This window comes from Cyanistes caeruleus, chromosome 8 (genome assembly GCF_971803275.1).
Source record: "Cyanistes caeruleus chromosome 8, bCyaCae1.hap1.1, whole genome shotgun sequence".
Classification (NCBI taxonomy): Eukaryota; Metazoa; Chordata; class Aves; order Passeriformes; family Paridae; genus Cyanistes; species Cyanistes caeruleus.
In genome coordinates, this window is record NC_141708.1 from 20,636,667 (window position 1) to 20,654,574 (window position 17,908).

At 43.0% G+C, this 17,908-nt stretch overlaps 1 protein-coding gene across 8 annotated transcripts in view; it reads left to right on the forward strand.

The window, feature by feature from the left end:
* Nucleotides 1-17,908, forward strand: part of ZSWIM8 (zinc finger SWIM-type containing 8) — a 55,022-nt gene that overhangs the window by 33,840 nt on the left and 3,274 nt on the right. For 4 of the 8 annotated variants that reach the window (XM_023929420.2, XM_086901029.1, XM_086901026.1 and 1 more), the window contains exons 9-23: nt 266-441; nt 2,774-3,782; nt 4,578-4,709; nt 5,232-5,411; nt 6,694-6,877; nt 7,441-7,539; nt 8,456-8,580; nt 9,830-10,061; nt 10,340-10,492; nt 11,452-11,674; nt 11,857-12,146; nt 12,868-13,091; nt 13,373-13,855; nt 14,434-14,602; nt 16,850-17,023. In XM_023929420.2, coding sequence (XP_023785188.2) covers nt 266-441; nt 2,774-3,782; nt 4,578-4,709; nt 5,232-5,411; nt 6,694-6,877; nt 7,441-7,539; nt 8,456-8,580; nt 9,830-10,061; nt 10,340-10,492; nt 11,452-11,674; nt 11,857-12,146; nt 12,868-13,091; nt 13,373-13,855; nt 14,434-14,602; nt 16,850-17,023 — 3,853 coding nt within the window. The remainder of the gene's footprint in view (nt 1-265; nt 442-2,773; nt 3,783-4,577; nt 4,710-5,231; nt 5,412-6,693; nt 6,878-7,440; nt 7,540-8,455; nt 8,581-9,829; nt 10,062-10,339; nt 10,493-11,451; nt 11,675-11,856; nt 12,147-12,867; nt 13,092-13,372; nt 13,856-14,433; nt 14,603-16,849; nt 17,024-17,908) is intronic. The other 4 variants (XM_023929422.2, XM_086901030.1, XM_023929423.2 and 1 more) reach the window with 2 other exon arrangements.

The window sequence follows — 17,908 nt, forward strand, 5'->3', positions numbered from 1 at the left end:
TTTTTCTCTCCAAGTGTGAAGGCCTCTAGGAAGTGAACACCTTGTGAATGTTTTGTTCTTTGGGCTTGTGCCTTCTAACCAGAGGAATTTTGAGTCCCTTAGTTCTCACAAACCAATACTGCTTTAATGGTCATAGTTATTTTGGAATCAAATGAAAACCTGATATTAACTACAGATCCTGTTTCCTTGGGATTATGAGATAAAGTGAGAGCAGGGGATGAGATGTTGGCCACAGCACAGCTCCATGGAACGTTTTCTTCTGCAGATAACCGGCTGGTGGTACAGCGTGCGAACATCTGCTTCACACAGCAGTGCTAGTGGGCACACAGGGCGCAGCAATGGCCAGTCAGAAGTAGCTGCTCATGCTTGTGCAAGCATGTGTGATGAGATGGTGGTTCTTTGGAGGCTGGCTGTCCTTGACCCAACTATTAGTCCACAGAGGTGAGCTCAAGAATCAGTTCCTGTCTCTCTTTAATATCTGTGATACTCAACTACACTAAAGACTTTCATCCTGTAGATTTCTTGCATTTGTATCATTACGTCAGTACCTGTTCAACCATTAGTCCTTCTGGACTATATGCTATGTAGCATTCAAAACACTATAATTACTTTAACTGCTATCACTGCATACTTTTAGCAACATCAAGTATCAGGACTAGCTTGTTTTCTTGTTTTCTTTCTTACACATGTGAGTGTAATTCTGCATTTTAGTGTCCCAGTGGAGAACATTTATTTGAATGATAGCACCAGCTATCAATTAATTTTAAAGGTTTCTATATTTAACCATTCAGCAGTTTAATGGACTTCTGTTTAGCCCAGAACATTCACTCTTGCATATTTCAAGATGAGCCAGTTCTTACTTTCTTTGCTCTTAGGGAATTTGTTCTTTGCAGTGTATCGGTAAACAGTGTCACCAGCGTATGATTTTCAGTCAGTGTTTTCAATTGTGTGAGAAAAAATTGTGTGGCTTCTGCAGATTTCTAAACCATATTGTGCTATGGTAAATCACTGCCATCTTTATTTAGCAGCATCTTTATTTAGCAGCAGTTGAATAGCAGAGGAGGTACTGAGAGCTCCTGTTGAGATACTGTGGTTGACATTGTAATAGTTTGTTTCGTACATCTTGTCTACCAAGTGTGGTGTGTAAAATGTATTGGATTAGTTTAATGTGCTATAAATTCTCAGAACAAATGAAAACAGGATGGTAATTTCAGAACAATTACACATTAACAGGATTTGCTTTCTCTGAATTGTGTAACATTAATAAAATGCCCTATGAAAGGCACATCAGCACACTAAAATGGATGTAGTTTCTGTCTTGTACAGTTAAATATGAAGTAGCTAAATATAGGAGTTGAAGACAAAAATGTAGGAAACTGCGAATGAGGCTTAAAATAAACACAAACATCAATCAAATCACATAGAAAAAGCATAAAGTATTTTGGCCATTAATAACGCATGAAGTTGTGCTGTGTATTCACATTTGAGTTATTTGATGCAGTTCAGATTTGCTCAGATCTCCTACTTGAGCTAATGAATAATTGAAATGCTCCTGCTTGATTACCTATTCTCTTGGTGTTTGAATAGTCTCCAAGGACCCTCTTCTACTTGTGCTTCCCAGTCCTTAGAGTGAATCATAAGGAGACTTCACAGATTCTCATCCTCATGTTACTCTTCCAAACTAGTTCCTGCTTCTTTTTCCTTCTGAAAATTTTCTCCTTGATTAAGCTCTACCAGTATGTTTCCTGGTTAATTAATTTCTTGAGTGGACAAATATAAGTAGTCCATTTTGTTTAGTCCCTTTTGTCCTAATACGCTTTGCACCTAAATTGGTTCTCCTTAATTTTTGTTTTGTTTTCTTGTTGTTTCACTTTTTGAAGCATTGGGATTATACATCAGAAATGTGTGGCAGAAACAGAATGGCAGTTGGTTGAGACACCTGGTGAAATTTGTAGAAATGTCTTTTTTTCTTGTATAAGATCACCATTTAGACTGTTTTGCTCAAGTGCGTAGGCCCTATGTGATATTTGGAGCTGGAAAGTGCAGAACTGTTTTGTTCTTCCCATAGTTAATATGGGGCATGGAACTAACTGTGTAACGTGAGTCTGTGTAGTCCTGCCAGCTTGCTGCTTCTTCCGAGTTATTTGAACATCAATTACGGCTGTCCCTATGGTTTGCAACAGCTTGTTCTCCTGAGGACAGCCTGTTAAAGCTTAAATGAAATTGTTGGCCTCTATATAGGCAGATTAGGTTGAAGAGGTAAATGCCTGGGAGTGAGATTAGGTGGTCCTATCTGTCATTGTGCTTCCCTGGGTAGGCTATTTAGGCTGTGCTTGTCAATGTCTTAACTGGGATTATTCACAGGGTTGTTTCACAGCTGCTGCAGACTATTTTACGAGTGTCTCAAAGGGCAGTTCCCTATGGTACTCACTCACCTGAGACTGCTAAGACTCAAATCACTAGCACCTTATTTAGGGGCAGACAAGCAAACAGGGAAGATAGTGTTTTATTTTCAACTTCATAGTTTCTATTGTGCTTTCATGTTGGTGGTGTTCACATTTTGTTTCTGGATCATGAACCTGTCTAGAACCCAGTTGTTAATATACCTGTTCGCTTTTTTCAGCTTGTCTTTAGTGCTGTCTATGTTTAGCTTTAACTTAATTCAGCAGATGATGTTTCTGGCCAAAGCAAGGAAGTGTTCTGTGGGTTAAGTAGTAGTTTGTTGCAGGTGCTTTTTGTGTCTGCTTCTAACCTGTCCTCTTTTTTCTCTTAGGCGCAGGGATCTTTGCTCACAGCTCAGACAGTGGCAGCTGAAAGTCATAGATAATGTTAAGAGGGGTCAGCACAAGAAGTCCCTAGAAAAGCTCTTCCAAGGTTTCAAGCCAGCTGTAGAAGCCTGTTACTTTAGCTGGGAGGAAGCTTATCCCATTCCTGGGATTACATATAGCAGCACTGACAAGAAGAACTCATTCTGTTGGGTAAAGGCCATCCAGCAGAGGAGCTGCCGCTTGCAGTGTGCAGAAAGTGCCTGTGAGGCTGGTAGGACCCATAGCCAGGAGCTTGGGGGACCATGTCTGCAGCCCGGGGACAGGCTGCGGCCTTCTCCCCAGGAGCCGGCGGTTCGTCCCAAGGAACTTACTGGGAAGCGGAAAGTTGTCTCCGAAACGCCACAGAGGGTTCTGAGACGGCTCTCGGCAGAAGGGGATAAAGTTGTCTACAAGACTGCAGTGAGCAAAGCAAAGTTGCCAGTGAGCAAAGGCTTGACCAGTAAACATAGTGGGAAACGCCGTATGAGCAGTGAGGACAGCTCTCTGGAGCCGGACTTGGCAGAGATGAGCCTGGATGACAGCAGCTTAGCACTGGGGGCAGAAGCCAGCAATACCTTTAGTTTTACAGAAAGTCCACTGAGCAGGAGCTACAGGGATGCCTTTGAAGAGGATGCTGGAGTGTACTTCTCGGAGGGACCGGAGCCCACTGTCAGGAGCAGTTCCATGGCCAAGAAATCCCCCAAGGATCCTGTGGGGGAGATGGGTAGTGGTGATGATGACCTGCCTTCCGCGGATGAGAACTCTGGTGGCGTGAGTCTGAAGCCAGAGGAAGTGGGAGAGAATGGTGCAGCAGGGGGAGAGGATGATGGAGAAGATGAAGATGATTACCAGGTGTACTATCTGAATCCACAAGAGGTAGCCAAGGAAGATGATGACAAAGCTGAAGGGGGAATTGACGAGGAGCAGGATATATTTGCTGGTATAAAGCCTCTGGAACAGGAGAACCGGATGGAGGTGAGCTGAATCTAGTTCAAAATGCTGTTTTGCAGTTTTATGTGTTATATAAATCATGGTCTCACCACCCTCATAGCTGTTATCCTGAACCTAGGATGTTGTTCAATCAAGTGCTTAATTACAATGTTGTGATAACCAACTGTATTATAAGGTATCTACAAGCCTAATGCAGTAGGTAGCATACATCTGTTTCCCACAAGCTTGATTCCCTATTTCTATGCTAACTGCAAGTGTGTCCCAGTTTTAGTTAGTCCCATCTCACACTCCAGGGTTTACAAACGTAGGAAAAACAGTGTGTGCTTTTCATCTAGTCTCACCCTTGGAAGTGGCAAGAATTATATGAAGTTAAAAATGAGGCTGAGATATGCTCAGCAAGAAAAAATTAAATCCAACCATTTAAGCAGAAGTTCTTTGGAAAGGAGAGGCAGTCTAAATAAACTGTGTCTCCTTCCTGTAATAACCACAAAACGTGTTTACAGGTTGCACCTATATAACCAAGCAGCCAAATGGCAATGCATGGAAATAGTGGTAGTTTGAGGTTTAGGTTTTTTCGAGCTATTCTCTGATCTCATAGCACTTGGAGAGAGGATAGGACTTAATCATGTAAGAAAAGGCTTTTTAGGGGAGTGCTTCAAGGAGTGGTGGTGAAAGACTAGGCAAGAATGACTCCAAGGAAATCTGCTGCTGAAGTTAGTCGTGAATTGTGCTTGCAGTCTTTGTGACAAGTGGTTTGAGTGGGCTTACTCCAGGCTGGGGTAGTGTGGTTTGAACATGACCATTTGTTTCTTCTTGCAGATCCTGTTTGCCTGTGCAGAGGCACTGTATGCACATGGATACAGTAGTGAGGCTTGCCGCTTGACTGTAGAGCTTGCTAGAGACCTACTGGCCAACCCTCCAGATCTCAAAGTGGAGCAGCCACCAGCTAAGGTAGAGAGATGGCAGCAACCATCAATAGTCTTGATTTTACTGAAGCTCTATGCAGGTGACCCTGTTTCTTGTGATTCTCTCCAAAACTTTAGCCTCCTATTTCATAGTGTACATCACTGGAAATGTTAGTAGTTTTGCTGTTTCAGATAAGAGGGTTGGACAGGAAATAAGCATAAAGTTCTGGAAACTCAGTTGTAGTGAAACTTAAGCAGTGTTTGTTGTACAGAAGGGTTCCCTTGGAAGGGACAGGCGTGTGGCATCTGCCTGCACAGCATCAGTCCAACAGGGACGTGTCTTGTCCACAGGCCAGCTCTTCCACTCTGTTGTGCTGGGGTGAAATAGGGGAGGCAATGGTGTTCAGTGGTAAGCACTGAAATTTGAGATTGCTCAGCAAAAGGAATAAAATCTAAATATATTTTATTCTTTCTCATGTCTATAATTATTGCAAATGATAAGAGGACAAGCATAGAGTCATTTAGGATATTTAGGAAAGTGTCCAGTGACAAATTCTTCCTCAAACAGGGCAAAAAGAACAAGGTGTCAACCAGTAAGCAGACGTGGATGGCAACCAACACCTTGTCTAAAGCTGCTTTCTTGCTGACTGTCTTGAGTGAGCGGCTGGAGTACCACAACCTGGCATTCCGAATAGGAATGTTTGCTCTGGAGCTGCAGAGACCACCTGCCTCTACCAAGGCTCTGGAGGTAATAAAATATCTCAAAAAAACAGTATCCATAAACGTTGTTCTGTTGGAATGTGTTTGGTCATGTGGTTTAAATTTCAGCATTTAAATTTCAGAAGTTTGGTTGTGCTTTTGTTTTCTTAAAATGGTTTGCAGTGGAAGTAAATTAACTGAGTATACATCCCATTAGCACATGTTGATCTGCTAAAAAGATGTTTAGCATTATCACATCACCTGTTGTTACCCTCTCTGATAGGAAGCTCAGACCTTATGTGCCAACAGGTCTTTGATTTCACATGAAGCTATAGGCCTGAAAATATTTAAATAAGTACAAAATCTTTTATTAATGTATTATTTTGATTAGAACACCCTACTTCTTATCTTAAATATTTTTCATTTTACTTCACTCATCTGGGGGAAGATAAAGTAATTTGTAAATATCCATATTTTTATTGGTGAAATTGTTTGAAAGTTATTCCTTAGGGTGAATTGTTGTGATTGTTATGTGTTTGAAAATTGTTGCTTTTGCTGATACCTCATTCACTGACAAGCAAGCATATGCACTGTGCAAGCACATTATTTTGGGTGCTCCTTGGAATCCTCCTACCCTGAGGATTCCTGTTTTGAAAAAGAAGTGTCTTCTGTGTGATTTATAGCTACCTTGCTTTTCATCACTGCAGGGTTGTGCAGCTCCTTAGAGTGTGTGTCATTGCCAGTTATCCACCAACTACAATTATTACACTAATTACCTGTACTTCTTATGGTCTGATAAGATGATTTTGAGTTTGGCAGTCACTTGCTACCTAAAAGAAAACTACTACTTTCACCAAGAATGGAGAGAATACAGACACAGAGTAGTGGAATGTCTTCATCCTGATGGCATGTGTGCTGCCACACCGTACCCATTCTTCTGCTAATCAGTCTCTGGTGTCTCAAATGGGTGTATCACTTAGCATCCTTTCTTTCTGCAGTTAGGAGTAACCACCTTTTCCACTGGCCTAATCCAGTCAGATACTTCTGCTGATGTTCTTATGAGAGCTGATGCATTTTTTTCTGTATGCAGCTGAAGAATGATCATTTGAGTTAAAACAAATTTGTGTACAAAGCAAGACTGTTACTAGATTTGAAAACCTATTTTTGTTGTGGAGGGAATGGTAAAGGTGGCTAGCTGTGTAGAATTGCTATAATTTAATAAACTAATAAAAACTATTGCTGTACTTTATGCAGAAGGAAAAGAGGTCTGCTCCCTACAGGGGACTGTGCTGTTGACAGCTTTTTTTCTGTTTCTTTGTGAATACTACCAGGTGAAGCTGGCTTATCAGGAATCTGAGATTGCAGCCCTCTTGAAGAAGATTCCCTTGGGCACCAACGAGATGAACACTATTAGAGGAAGAGCTGAGGAACTGCGAGAAGGAACATTGTGTGATTACCGTCCTGTCCTGCCTCTGATGTTGGCAAGCTTTATATTTGATGTCCTGTGCACTCCAGGTACTGATTGCATTGGCCTGAGTGTGTGCAGGGCATATTCTGAGATGCCAGGTCTTGAGGGATTTTCAAAGCGAAACTGTCTTCTGTATAAGAATGAACAAAGTTTTATTCTTCATGTGATGTTGCTTGCACTTGCCTCTACCTTGCTTTAAAGATACTTTGTTCCCCAGTGGATCTGTTTCTCCTTCTGCCTACATTTGAAAACAACTGCACACTTAAGACATTTCAGCACTCTATGTGTGTTTGTAAAATAGTTATAAATGATTGACTTTTCTGCTTTTATGCTGGTTATATTCAGAGGAAGCTAATATAAATCTAGAATTTAAAACAGGCACAGCAGCCTGGGATTAGAAGACTGACTTGGCACTATACCTCATTTGGAGCCTTCTGAGCTTAGAGAGAAATGGAGTAAAAAAACCCATAAGGTGCTGTGGTCTTGAAACTGGTACAAGGCTAAGAATAGAACCAAAGCTGTGCAAATTCAAGGAAGCTCTTAGAAAATGTATTTTGCTTTGAAGCCTTAGCTTTGAAAGATGAACACTAATTCTGTTGTCTTCTTTCAGTGGTTTCTCCTACAGGCTCCAGGCCCCCAAGCCGTAATTGGAATAATGAAATGCCTGGAGATGAAGAGCTTGGTTTTGAGGCAGCTGTTGCTGCTCTTGGTAAGAATCTTTTACAATAAAAGTCTGCCTTCATCCATATCCTGCATACTTTCCCATTTTGAATGGTGAGAGTTAGTAGTTCATTCCAGTTTGGTGCAGAAATAGAAATGTTTGCTGAGTTTGACAGAATCAGATGCAGGATTCCACATGCCAGGGTTGAGGTCTCCTTGTGAAGCTGTGAAAAAATGGAAGGAGAACACGGAAGGAGAACACAGAATGAGAACTCAGTGTTTAGGTAGTAACATGAATTTTAGCTTTCTGCTTGCTCTTTTGTCTTCAAATATGTATTGCCTGGACTTCAATGGAAATGGACAGTTTCAGGGAACAAACGATAATAATTTCTGAAGATATTAGACAATGGTAGTGAAAGAGAAGTACTCTCAAGCATTATCATATAATTCAGGATCTTAGCATAATACTGAATTTTTGTCTTATTTGCTTCACAACAAAGCAGTGATAATATAAGTGTTATGTTGACAGTACTGTATGTGTGTTTTAAAGCAGTACGTAAAAAGGAATAAAATGGATTAGACAAGGCCTGTTCTGTTACCTCATTTCTGAAAGAAAGAAGATGAGGTTTTTTTATGGTGTTGGAATGTTGGTTTGTAGCATCTGCAGAAACCAAAAGGTTTGTTTCAAGAAAGGGTTGTAGGCTTGCCTGGACTCTTCCTGTGGCGTTTTAGTATCTGGTTGTTCTGACAGCTGTGGCAAGCTTAGTATTCTAAGGACAGACTGCAGCTTCTGTTTATTCATGGCCTATTTCTGAAGTTAACAGGAAAATAGGGGGAAAAAAAAATCTTATTTCGCCTTTAACAGTGAGGTGAATAAAACAGCCCTGAGGTATAGACCGTACTTAGGATGTAGTGTAGTCCCATGAGCTCACTTGTCTCTTCATCCTCTCTTTTATGGGCTGCAGGTATGAAAACAACTGTCAGTGAAGCAGAACATCCTCTGTTGTGTGAGGGCACACGAAGGGAGAAAGGGGATCTGGCTCTAGCCCTGATGATTATGTACAAGGATGATCAGTCTAAGCTGAAGAAGGTGAGTTTCCCTTTAAAAGGGGAGAGAGAGAAAGAAAGCAAAACCATGTTTGGGTTTTGATGGATTTGGTAGTTTTGACAGTGAGTATAAGTTGCTGTGTCACATACTGATGTTTTACAAGCTATGTTGTGGTATTTATATTCATCCACTGCCGCAAAACCTGACTGTATGGAGTGCATTGCCCTGGGAGAGGCACTCTTTCCACAGGTTTCTTAAGATTGTCACTGCTTTCATTGCTAAGACAAGTCCACTCCTAAGGGTTTTTGGTGTGCAGTCTGTGTTTTTGCATATTGCTGCAGGGATATTGACTTGCAGAGCAGTATAGCTAGCAAAGCCTCTGTTTCTTAACCTCTCACCTCTTTGATATACTAGTTCAGTATACCTGTGTCTTAATTTCCTATGCAAGAGAGAGAGTAAAGCACTGCCTGTCCACCCCAAAGGAAGAAAAAGTATGAAAAAATGCTGAAGCTTCAGAAAGGGTTTTATTAATCTTTTATGTTCAGAAATTCTCCTACACTGCAAGAACTACATTATTAGTGTCTTTCGTCTCCTAAAAGAAAAGCATTTTTGCTATACTCTCCTCCAGGGAATAACAAGAACACTGTGATATTAATCATCTGCGTATAAATGGTCTGTCAGACTTGTGGTGTTGATTAAATATGGAGAACAAACAGTAGAAGTGGACAAACCCTTAGAATGTGGTGATTAATTGTTCCCCAGTTACATAATAAATTACAACAAGGAAATATTACTGTAGGCCAGTATAAAGCAGTTTCTCTAGTGGCTTTGCCAGTTTCTCTGTAATGTATGACAGAATTTTCTGAAGGGTGAATATGGAATTTTTGTGACTTAAACAACAGTATCTGGCAGAACTAAAGTTAGAAATTCTGTCCTTGATATACTATTATTGCTTCTTTTTTTTTTTTTTTTTTTTTGAGTTTTGGGTGCTTTTCAAGTAAAGAGAATGGCTGTTTCAAGTGAAAATGTGATATCACTAAGTCTTTGCTGCCTCAAGTAAAGCAGACCACATGGCTCTCAACTGTGGATTGCATTGTGGGTTCAGGAAGGTGATGCATATTTTCTAGAATATAAGCATTTTCTTTTTTTTCTGACAAATGAAACTTGTTGTCCACAAGTTTCCACAACAGCAAGAAGTTGATTTGTTATTTTCCCTCTTTGTCTTAGTGTAAGGCCTGGTCTCTTACTCTTCTGCTGAGTGCCTTTTTATTTTCTCTCCTTGTTGCTAAAGATTTTAGACAAACTCCTGGACAGAGAGAGTCAAACGCACAAACCACAGACGCTGAGTTCCTTCTACTCATCCAGCAAGCCTACAGTTGCAAGTCAAAAATCTCCTTCCAAACATGCTGCCCAGTCTGCTGCAGCTATCCAACAGCTTCCAGGGACTTCTGTCACTCAGCAAGCTACAGTAAGCACTGCAGTCCAGAGCAGTCCTGAGAACTTTGTGGAGAAGAGTACACAGGGTAAGAAGTGCTTTGTAACTGTGCTAAGTGTTTTTTTAGCTGTGCTAAAATTTTCCATAGTTACAGCATATTTTCCAAATCTTGCATTAAATCATCTTGGCCTAGTGTCAGATAATCTTTATAACTGAAAGAATACCAAGATAATCCTGCTCATAAATACCATTTATTTTATAAAAATCCTTTATCTTTTAATATTTGTGTCTTTTAAATGGGCATGTCTGGTTTTAGAGATACAGAAACAAGATGATGTTTACCTTGTCACTGTTCTGTTTGTGCAGAGAGCTCTCAGAGGTCCCCTTGTGAGCCAGCTGCAGAGGCCACTGTTTTGAAACAAGAGGGAAAGGTCCCCAGTCGGCTGGCCCTTGGAAACCGAGGTGGATACAATGGGAGATGCTGGGGTTCACCTGTCAGGCAGAAGAAGAAGCACACAGGTGGGAATGGACTAGCTCATACAGCATCTAGTGCTCTGTTAGTCTGCTGGGGTGTACCCAAGAAAGCCAGAGAGGAACTTTTTTATGAGGACATGTAGTGATATGAAAAAGGATAACTGCTTTAAACTGAAAGAGGAGAGATTTAGATTGGACATTAGGATGAAGTTCTTTATTGTTACACTCTGGACAGGTTGCACAGAGAAGAGAGGTGGTGGATGCCCCATCCCTGGGAGTGTTCAAGACCAGGTTGGATGGGGCTTTGAGCAACCTGTTCTATGACTCTGGGATTTTACTTGTCAGCCTTTCCTGTACAACAGAAGCAGCTGAGTGTCTCTGAGGTGTTTGACATGGACAGATAAGATTTGCTCCCTAAATTTCCTGCCCCTTTCTATATGGCAAGTTACCGTGTGTGTCTTGCACCAGTTATGTTCAGTGTGATGGATTAAATACCTGGAGCTGAATGACTGCTGACTCTGGCAGTGCAGTACTGTGCTCCTGGATCTAGAAACAAATTCAGAGAAGCTGCTTTCTCTCTACACTTCTCTTGGGAAGGGTATAAGTTAGAAGCAGAGGATGTGACGGTTGTGCAGCATATATCTGAAGCATTTTCTTCCTATTCATATAATCTGTGGAACTTGACTTTGTATGTGTATTTGCTTCTTGTTGTTATACTTTGTTACAAAGCTTGGCAGGTGGAGTGAGGGGCTGTGATGGTGTGAAGGGGGAAATAAAGATACCTTCTTCTTTTGGACTCTTCTGCATTTTAATCCAAGAACTACAAAATGATACTAATGTCTATGACTAAACTGATTTGATTTAATATCTCTTAATTTACAGTGAATTCCTGTCAGCCCTAAGGCAGTCACTGACATAACTGATCTTATATGGTTTGTAGTTTATCTGTCTGCATTGCATTTACCAGACCTGGTGACATTTCTGTGTTGGTTCTGGTGTTGTAGGCATGGCTAGTATTGACAGCAGTGCTCCTGAAACCACCTCTGACAGTTCTCCAACGCTCAGTCGGCGTCCCCTACGTGGGGGCTGGGCAACAACATCCTGGGGCAGAGGACAGGACAGTGACAGCATCAGCAGTTCTTCAAGTGATTCACTAGGATCTTCCTCTTCCAGTGGCAGTAGGAGAGCCAGTGGGGGAGCCCGTGCAAAGACTGTGGAAGTTGGCAGGTAATGAATAATACTAATGCACAGAGGCAACCTCTAGACTTGATGTCGGAGACCTGGCATGTATACATTGGGAAATACTTTATGGGGAATAGTTGCTTTGTTTCTTCTGGACCCTAAAGACAGGAGTTCCAGCTGGCAAACTTGGGGTACTTGTCTGAAAGAACCCTCTGTGTTTCTTCTAGGTATAAAGGGAGGCGGCTGGAGAGCCATGCTCCTCATGTCCCAAACCAGCCCTCAGAGGCAGCTGCGCACTTCTACTTTGAATTGGCCAAGACAGTCCTTATCAAAGCAGGTGGAAACAGCAGTACCTCGATCTTCACCCACCCTTCCTCCAGTGGTGGGCACCAGGGACCACACCGCAACCTTCACCTCTGCGCCTTTGAGATTGGGCTGTATGCACTAGGGCTGCACAACTTCGTGTCTCCCAACTGGCTCTCTCGAACTTACTCCTCCCATGTCTCTTGGATCACAGGTTACAGCAAAGCTTTATTGGGAGGCTTACTTTTGGGCAGGAAGTGGGGTAGGGAGGCAAGCTTGTTCTTGGAAACAGTGATGCTGATGTGCTGTAGGAGCCATCTAAGCATCTCACACAGCTGCAGTAGTTGCTTATCAGCAGTGGTGCTTACTTTGGCCTGGAAAGTTCTTGTAACCTGTTCCTTGTTTGTACTGCAACATGCTTCAGTCTAAAAAGCCCACTTCTCATAGAGACTGGTCTTTACCTCTCCTTCAGAGGTATGCTGAAGAGACATTTGTCAAGTCTGAACATGCTCTTTGGATGCATTCAGTTTTCACTTTGCTTGTCCTGATTGCACCCATACTTACTGCATATCCATATGGCTTCTAGAGGCCTAAAAACCACACCTTTGAAAATTCATGTTTTCCTGACATGCTTAAATAGACTGACAGTCCAGACTGGTTGTGGGTACTCCAATATAGTGAGTACTTTTTGCAATTTCCAATGCATTTTAGCTTAACTTAGGTAATGGTGTCCTCACTCACCATTTGTTCATTGAGGGTTCTTGATTGTTCTGTACTTTGGGAGGAAGAACCTAAATTTGATGTGAACCTTAAGGAAAGCAACTGGCTTGTGTCACTTCTCCCTGAGGGAAGTGATGAGTGCTGTTGAGAGAAAGCTGTCTGTAACTGTGCTGGGCATACAGTGGTGTGAGAGTCTGTCTCACTCTTCCTCTTAGGGCAGGCCATGGAGATTGGTAGCGCAGCCTTGAACATCTTGGTGGAGTGTTGGGATGGACATCTAACTCCCCCAGAGGTGGCATCATTGGCAGACAGAGCTTCACGGGCCAGAGACTCCAACATGGTGCGGGCAGCTGCTGAACTGGCGCTCAGCTGCCTGCCTCATGCCCATGCCCTGAACCCAAACGAGATCCAGAGGGCTCTGGTGCAGTGTAAGGAACAGGTGAGCATCATATGGCAGCTGCTAGTGGAGGCTGATTTCTAGCATCAAGGATGTGTTGCTGTTACCTGTGGGGTTGGCGCCTTTGCTACTGCCCAGCCTTAATCCCAGTTTTCTGGATTTCTTATGTTTCATGAATAACACTGGTTATTCTGCTGCAACAGACATCTGGCTGTGTTAGTGTTACTCATTTTAGAGTGCCTTGTATTTCTCCCCTCTTGTAGTTTTTCCTTCTTGTGTTTCTCATTTTACATTCTTGACTTCTTGTGCTTTACTGCTCCCAGGACAACCTGATGCTGGAAAAGGCCTGCATGGCAGTAGAAGAGGCAGCCAAAGGAGGTGGTGTGTACCCAGAAGTCCTCTTTGAAGTAGCTCATCAGTGGTACTGGCTTTACGAACAGACTGTTGGTGGCACCCCAGCCCAGAGAGAAGGTGCCACTGGCTGCAGCGCCGGTGGTGCGCGGGCTGCGTCTGAAGCAGCGCGTGGCTTGGCAGACAGCCGGGTGACCTCAGAGCCGACCACGGTGACAGTGGCAGCTGCAGTAACTGCAGCAGCAACCGTCATGCCAGTGATCTCTGTGGGGTCAACCATGTACCAGCAGCACACGGTGGCAGGGCCAGCAATGGCACACACACACACGCAGGGTCTCCACCCTTACACCACCCTTCAGACTCACATCCCCTGTAATCCCCAGTATATCGGACACACTATCCAGCACATGCCGCGCCCAGCTGTCTTCCCGGTCCCTGGCTCGGCGTATCCACAGGTGAGTTTTGGCTGTTCCTTGTTCATTTACTGTGACCTTGTGTCGCTGCTTCCAGGGGGAGTATGTTGGAGTGGGGAGAGCATGGAATTCAGATCTGTCATGACTTGAGATCAAGCTTCTGCTCTCACTTGCCTGTTTGGTGATGCTTACTTTGGCCCTACAGCTCAGCATCTACACAATAAGGAGCCTTCTGTCGCTGCATTTAAAATCTCAAGGGAATATAAAATACATCAGAGTTTTTAATTTCTGTTGCTCTGTAGATTTGTAGAAGGCACTGGACAGAAAGTTTGTCTTCTTGAGAGCTTGCAGGCTAAATAGAGACTACACTGGGAAAACAAAGGTTATTTCAACCTTTGCCTATTTTTGAAGGTCTCAAGGGTGTTTTTCTGCAAGCTGATTAAGTTTTTTAAAGGAGGAGGAGCAAGCAGATGTAGTGCTCATAGGGTGCAAGGTTCCTCCTTTGCTTCCTTCAGACTGGACTTTTCAAGCTCTGGGGCTTTTGTGGGGATGTGATGTTTTGAATTACTTCTAAGTGGTCAGGCGAAGTAGACATGACTGTTCCATACCTTCTGTTGTAGGGTGTCCATCCAGCATTCATAGGGGCGCAATACCCTTACTCAGTAACGGCACCGTCACTGGCAGCTACAGCAGTGTCCTTCCCTGGCGTGCCCGTCCCCTCCATGACGCAGATCGCGGTGCATCCCTACCACAGTGAGACGGGACTATCGCTGTCTTCCAATGTAGCGCGTAAGTCACAGTTCTGAGCTGGGCAGCAGAGGTTTCTCTACTGTCTCTTAGCTGTTCCCCAGTGAGGTCCTGCTCCTCATTCCTTACAGGTGGAATGAGGGTTCTTGCACTGAAAAGTTCTGGCCAAATGCATGCCATTTTAAAGGGGTACTGTGATTCCCAAGAGGCCTGATACAGCTAGCAGAGAGAAACTTCTGTTTAGCTGAATTTCCAATATGAGATTATTTTGGCCTCGAAACTTAATCATGTTTGGAGCCCCTGTGGCCTTTCTGACTTTTAACCTGTAAAAGCTTTATTCCTGCTCTCCTTTGGGCAAGGTGAGCATACATGATCTTGAGCAGACTCATGTAATTCTGTTGGGTCACATGAACAGAGTGCAGGAAGCAGGTAGACTTCTGCTACAGAAGCACTACTAAATGTCCTTTCCTGCCTGAAAGGATTGAAGTCAGCCAGTGTCCAAACATGGAACTATCAGAGATGACAGATGTTTTGTCAGTCATGTCAATGGCATTTGGAATGGTTGCTCATGTGTTGTGCTAGGGCTCAAGTGATGGTGAAAACCCATCAAGTAGTGTGTTAGCACTGGGACGACAGATGTTAACTGGATTGTGGATATGCTGTCATTGCCATGGAGCTTTGCACCAGTGGGTCATGCTTGACCCCAATCCCTGCTAACCCCTCATTGGAGAGGCTGTAATATTTCCCTGTTTCTACAGTATGTTGCAACTCACCAGGTGCTGGAAGACTGGTATGTGGAAAAATACTTAAGAGTTGTGTTGGCCTCCTTCATATTCAGAGTATCAGGAGAATCATTTCAGTTATTTTTTATCCTGTATTTTGATCCTAAAAAGCCATCACAAAAGCAAATAAAACAGTCTTGAAGGCCTTAGGATCTGATAGCTGCCAGCCTTAGTCACAGTCTGATGCTGTGACTTTTCTTTGGGAGAAACCATTTCTGTACTCCTCCAAAGAGTTATGAATCTTCCAGAAGTGCTAATTCATCCTAGAACACTTAAAATACTGAAAGGAGAAAACAACCCCACCCTTTCCAGTTGCCATTGTTTACAGCTTCTATAAACTTATATTCAGTTCTTACAATACTTTCTCACTGTTCCTGAAGTACAGAATCATGTGGTGATGCTTGGGCTCTGGCAATAATTTAGCTCATTCTTACAGGTTATTCTCCTTGGCCAGACTTCAAATGCCGTATGAATTTTGCCCCACTTTCTGCGTTGTTTGGCACCCTATGTCTCCTTGGTTGAGGAGGTCAGACAGATCTTTCCTTGGAGACACATTGTTCTCAAGCATTCAACTATTCACTAGCAAACATGGAGGGGGGAAAAAGGCTACTTAGAGCATTGCTCAAGCTGATGTAGTAGCATCACAGAGAAGCCGTGAAATAAGGGCAACAGTTTGCACACAGCTAATGGCATCTGTGCTCTGGAGTTCTCAAGCAAACCTTGCTTTTTACTCTTTGTACCTTCCTTGAGAGAGACAGATAAATTTGAGTCTTGTCAGAGTGCAGCTTAGTGACTCATTTTTAAGTGCTGTGGTACAAGTTTAGGTAGTACAATGCAATGGATTTGCATTTGAAACCTGTCATTTCCTTTGAGTTTGCTCATACTAGTTAAGTGTCTGAAGGTGACAACTTCTCAAGTCTCCTTGCTGTTTTTACTGTTGATACATGCTGCCAGTGTGTGCAGTGACTGTTCTTTCCAAGGAGGGATTGGAGACCAGCCTCCAGTAACAGCCTTCCTGAACGGAGTGACGGCTGTTGTACAGCTGAAATGGAAGAATCTCATTTTGTTGGACTTGATCTTTGAGTAACTTAATTCTGTTCCTGCTCAGTAGTTTTCTTAGCAGTTTCTCATCAGGTGTAGACATACACATGATTGTTTCCTTGGACAAGAAATCAGAATCAAATGTCTTATTTAATAATAGCAAAGGCCTTTGAATCAACACACACATTTACAAGTAAAACATGGCTTTTGTGCATGTTCACAAGATACTGCAGAAGGAATGGACACATGTAACTGACCCCGCTAGGCCCACCTTGCAAACAGAATAGAGCTATTCCTGGCCCATTGCATTTCAGTTGTAAGCCTGTGGGTTTTGGTTGCTGTATTGTTCTGTTTAGGGGACCACAACCTTACACTGGCAAGGGGCAGTCAGGTGAAGATGATGTCCCAAGTAAACCTTCTTTTAGGCTGCTGCTGGGTCCTAATGCTGCTGTTTTGCTCTCTTCAGTAGGCAGTGTCCATGCAGGATCAACGTTCCCAGCGATTCAGGGTGCTTCCTTGACAACTCTGTCCTCACAGCCCAACTCCCTTGTTACAGGGGGCTTTCCTGCCGAGGATGAGCAGCACAGTCAGCCTGTGAGCCCCCAGGGTCTGCACTACCTCCACTCTGCATACCGAGTTGGTAAGGACGGCCAAGTGGGTTTCTGTAGCCCCCGTGAGAGGGATTCAGGGAAAGGCTGCAGGTTTTCACTTTCAATTTGGCAATTTGCTACTGCACCTGTTGGGGGTGAATGCACCTGAGGGACATGGGAAAAGCAAGTTGATGATCAGATACGGAGTCTAAAAATGAAGGCAAAGCATTGTAAGATTGAACAATTGCTTTTCAGGACCATCAGAGCAGAAAGTAGAGCTAAATGGGTTAGAAATGGGAAGAGTCTTGCCTTTCAGCAAATGTACATAAAGGAGCCTGAATAGGGCTCCAACAATGTGACTCTGCAAGTTGTGACTATACGATAAAATGATATTTGGCTCCTGCTGCTCATGGATGGCAAGGGCGAGGGCATGCCTCTAGTTTAATTCTAGTTTAATACTATTTGAGTCTTCAGATGCACAAAGGGAAGTGCCCTGTGCCTCTCCAATTAATTTGGTGAAGATGGATGCAGAGGGAACTTGTATTTAGTGAAGAGGGGGTATGTAATTAGCATTCCTTTCCCAGTCACGTTGGTTATGAGAAAATAAAAGTCTCTGCCTGAATTGCCAAAGATTCTGATTGCCAAAGGGTATCAGTCTTGGGATTTGGGACTAAGCTTAGATAGCAGTAAGCTACTTGTATGTACTCATGGTCCAGCCCAGTGGATACTTGGTGTAGGAGAAGGAAGCCTCTAAAATGAGCAAAGAGAATCAGCAACAAAATGGAAGGAAAGCTTGACTTTTTTGCTGAAAGCTAGAATAGAGAGTACTTGTTAGCTAGAAAGGGTTGCAGATGTCATTTAAAATACTACAGTGGTACATGGCAAGCCATGAAGGATGTTTAATAGCCTGAATAAGAGGAGAGGCACAGGCAGGG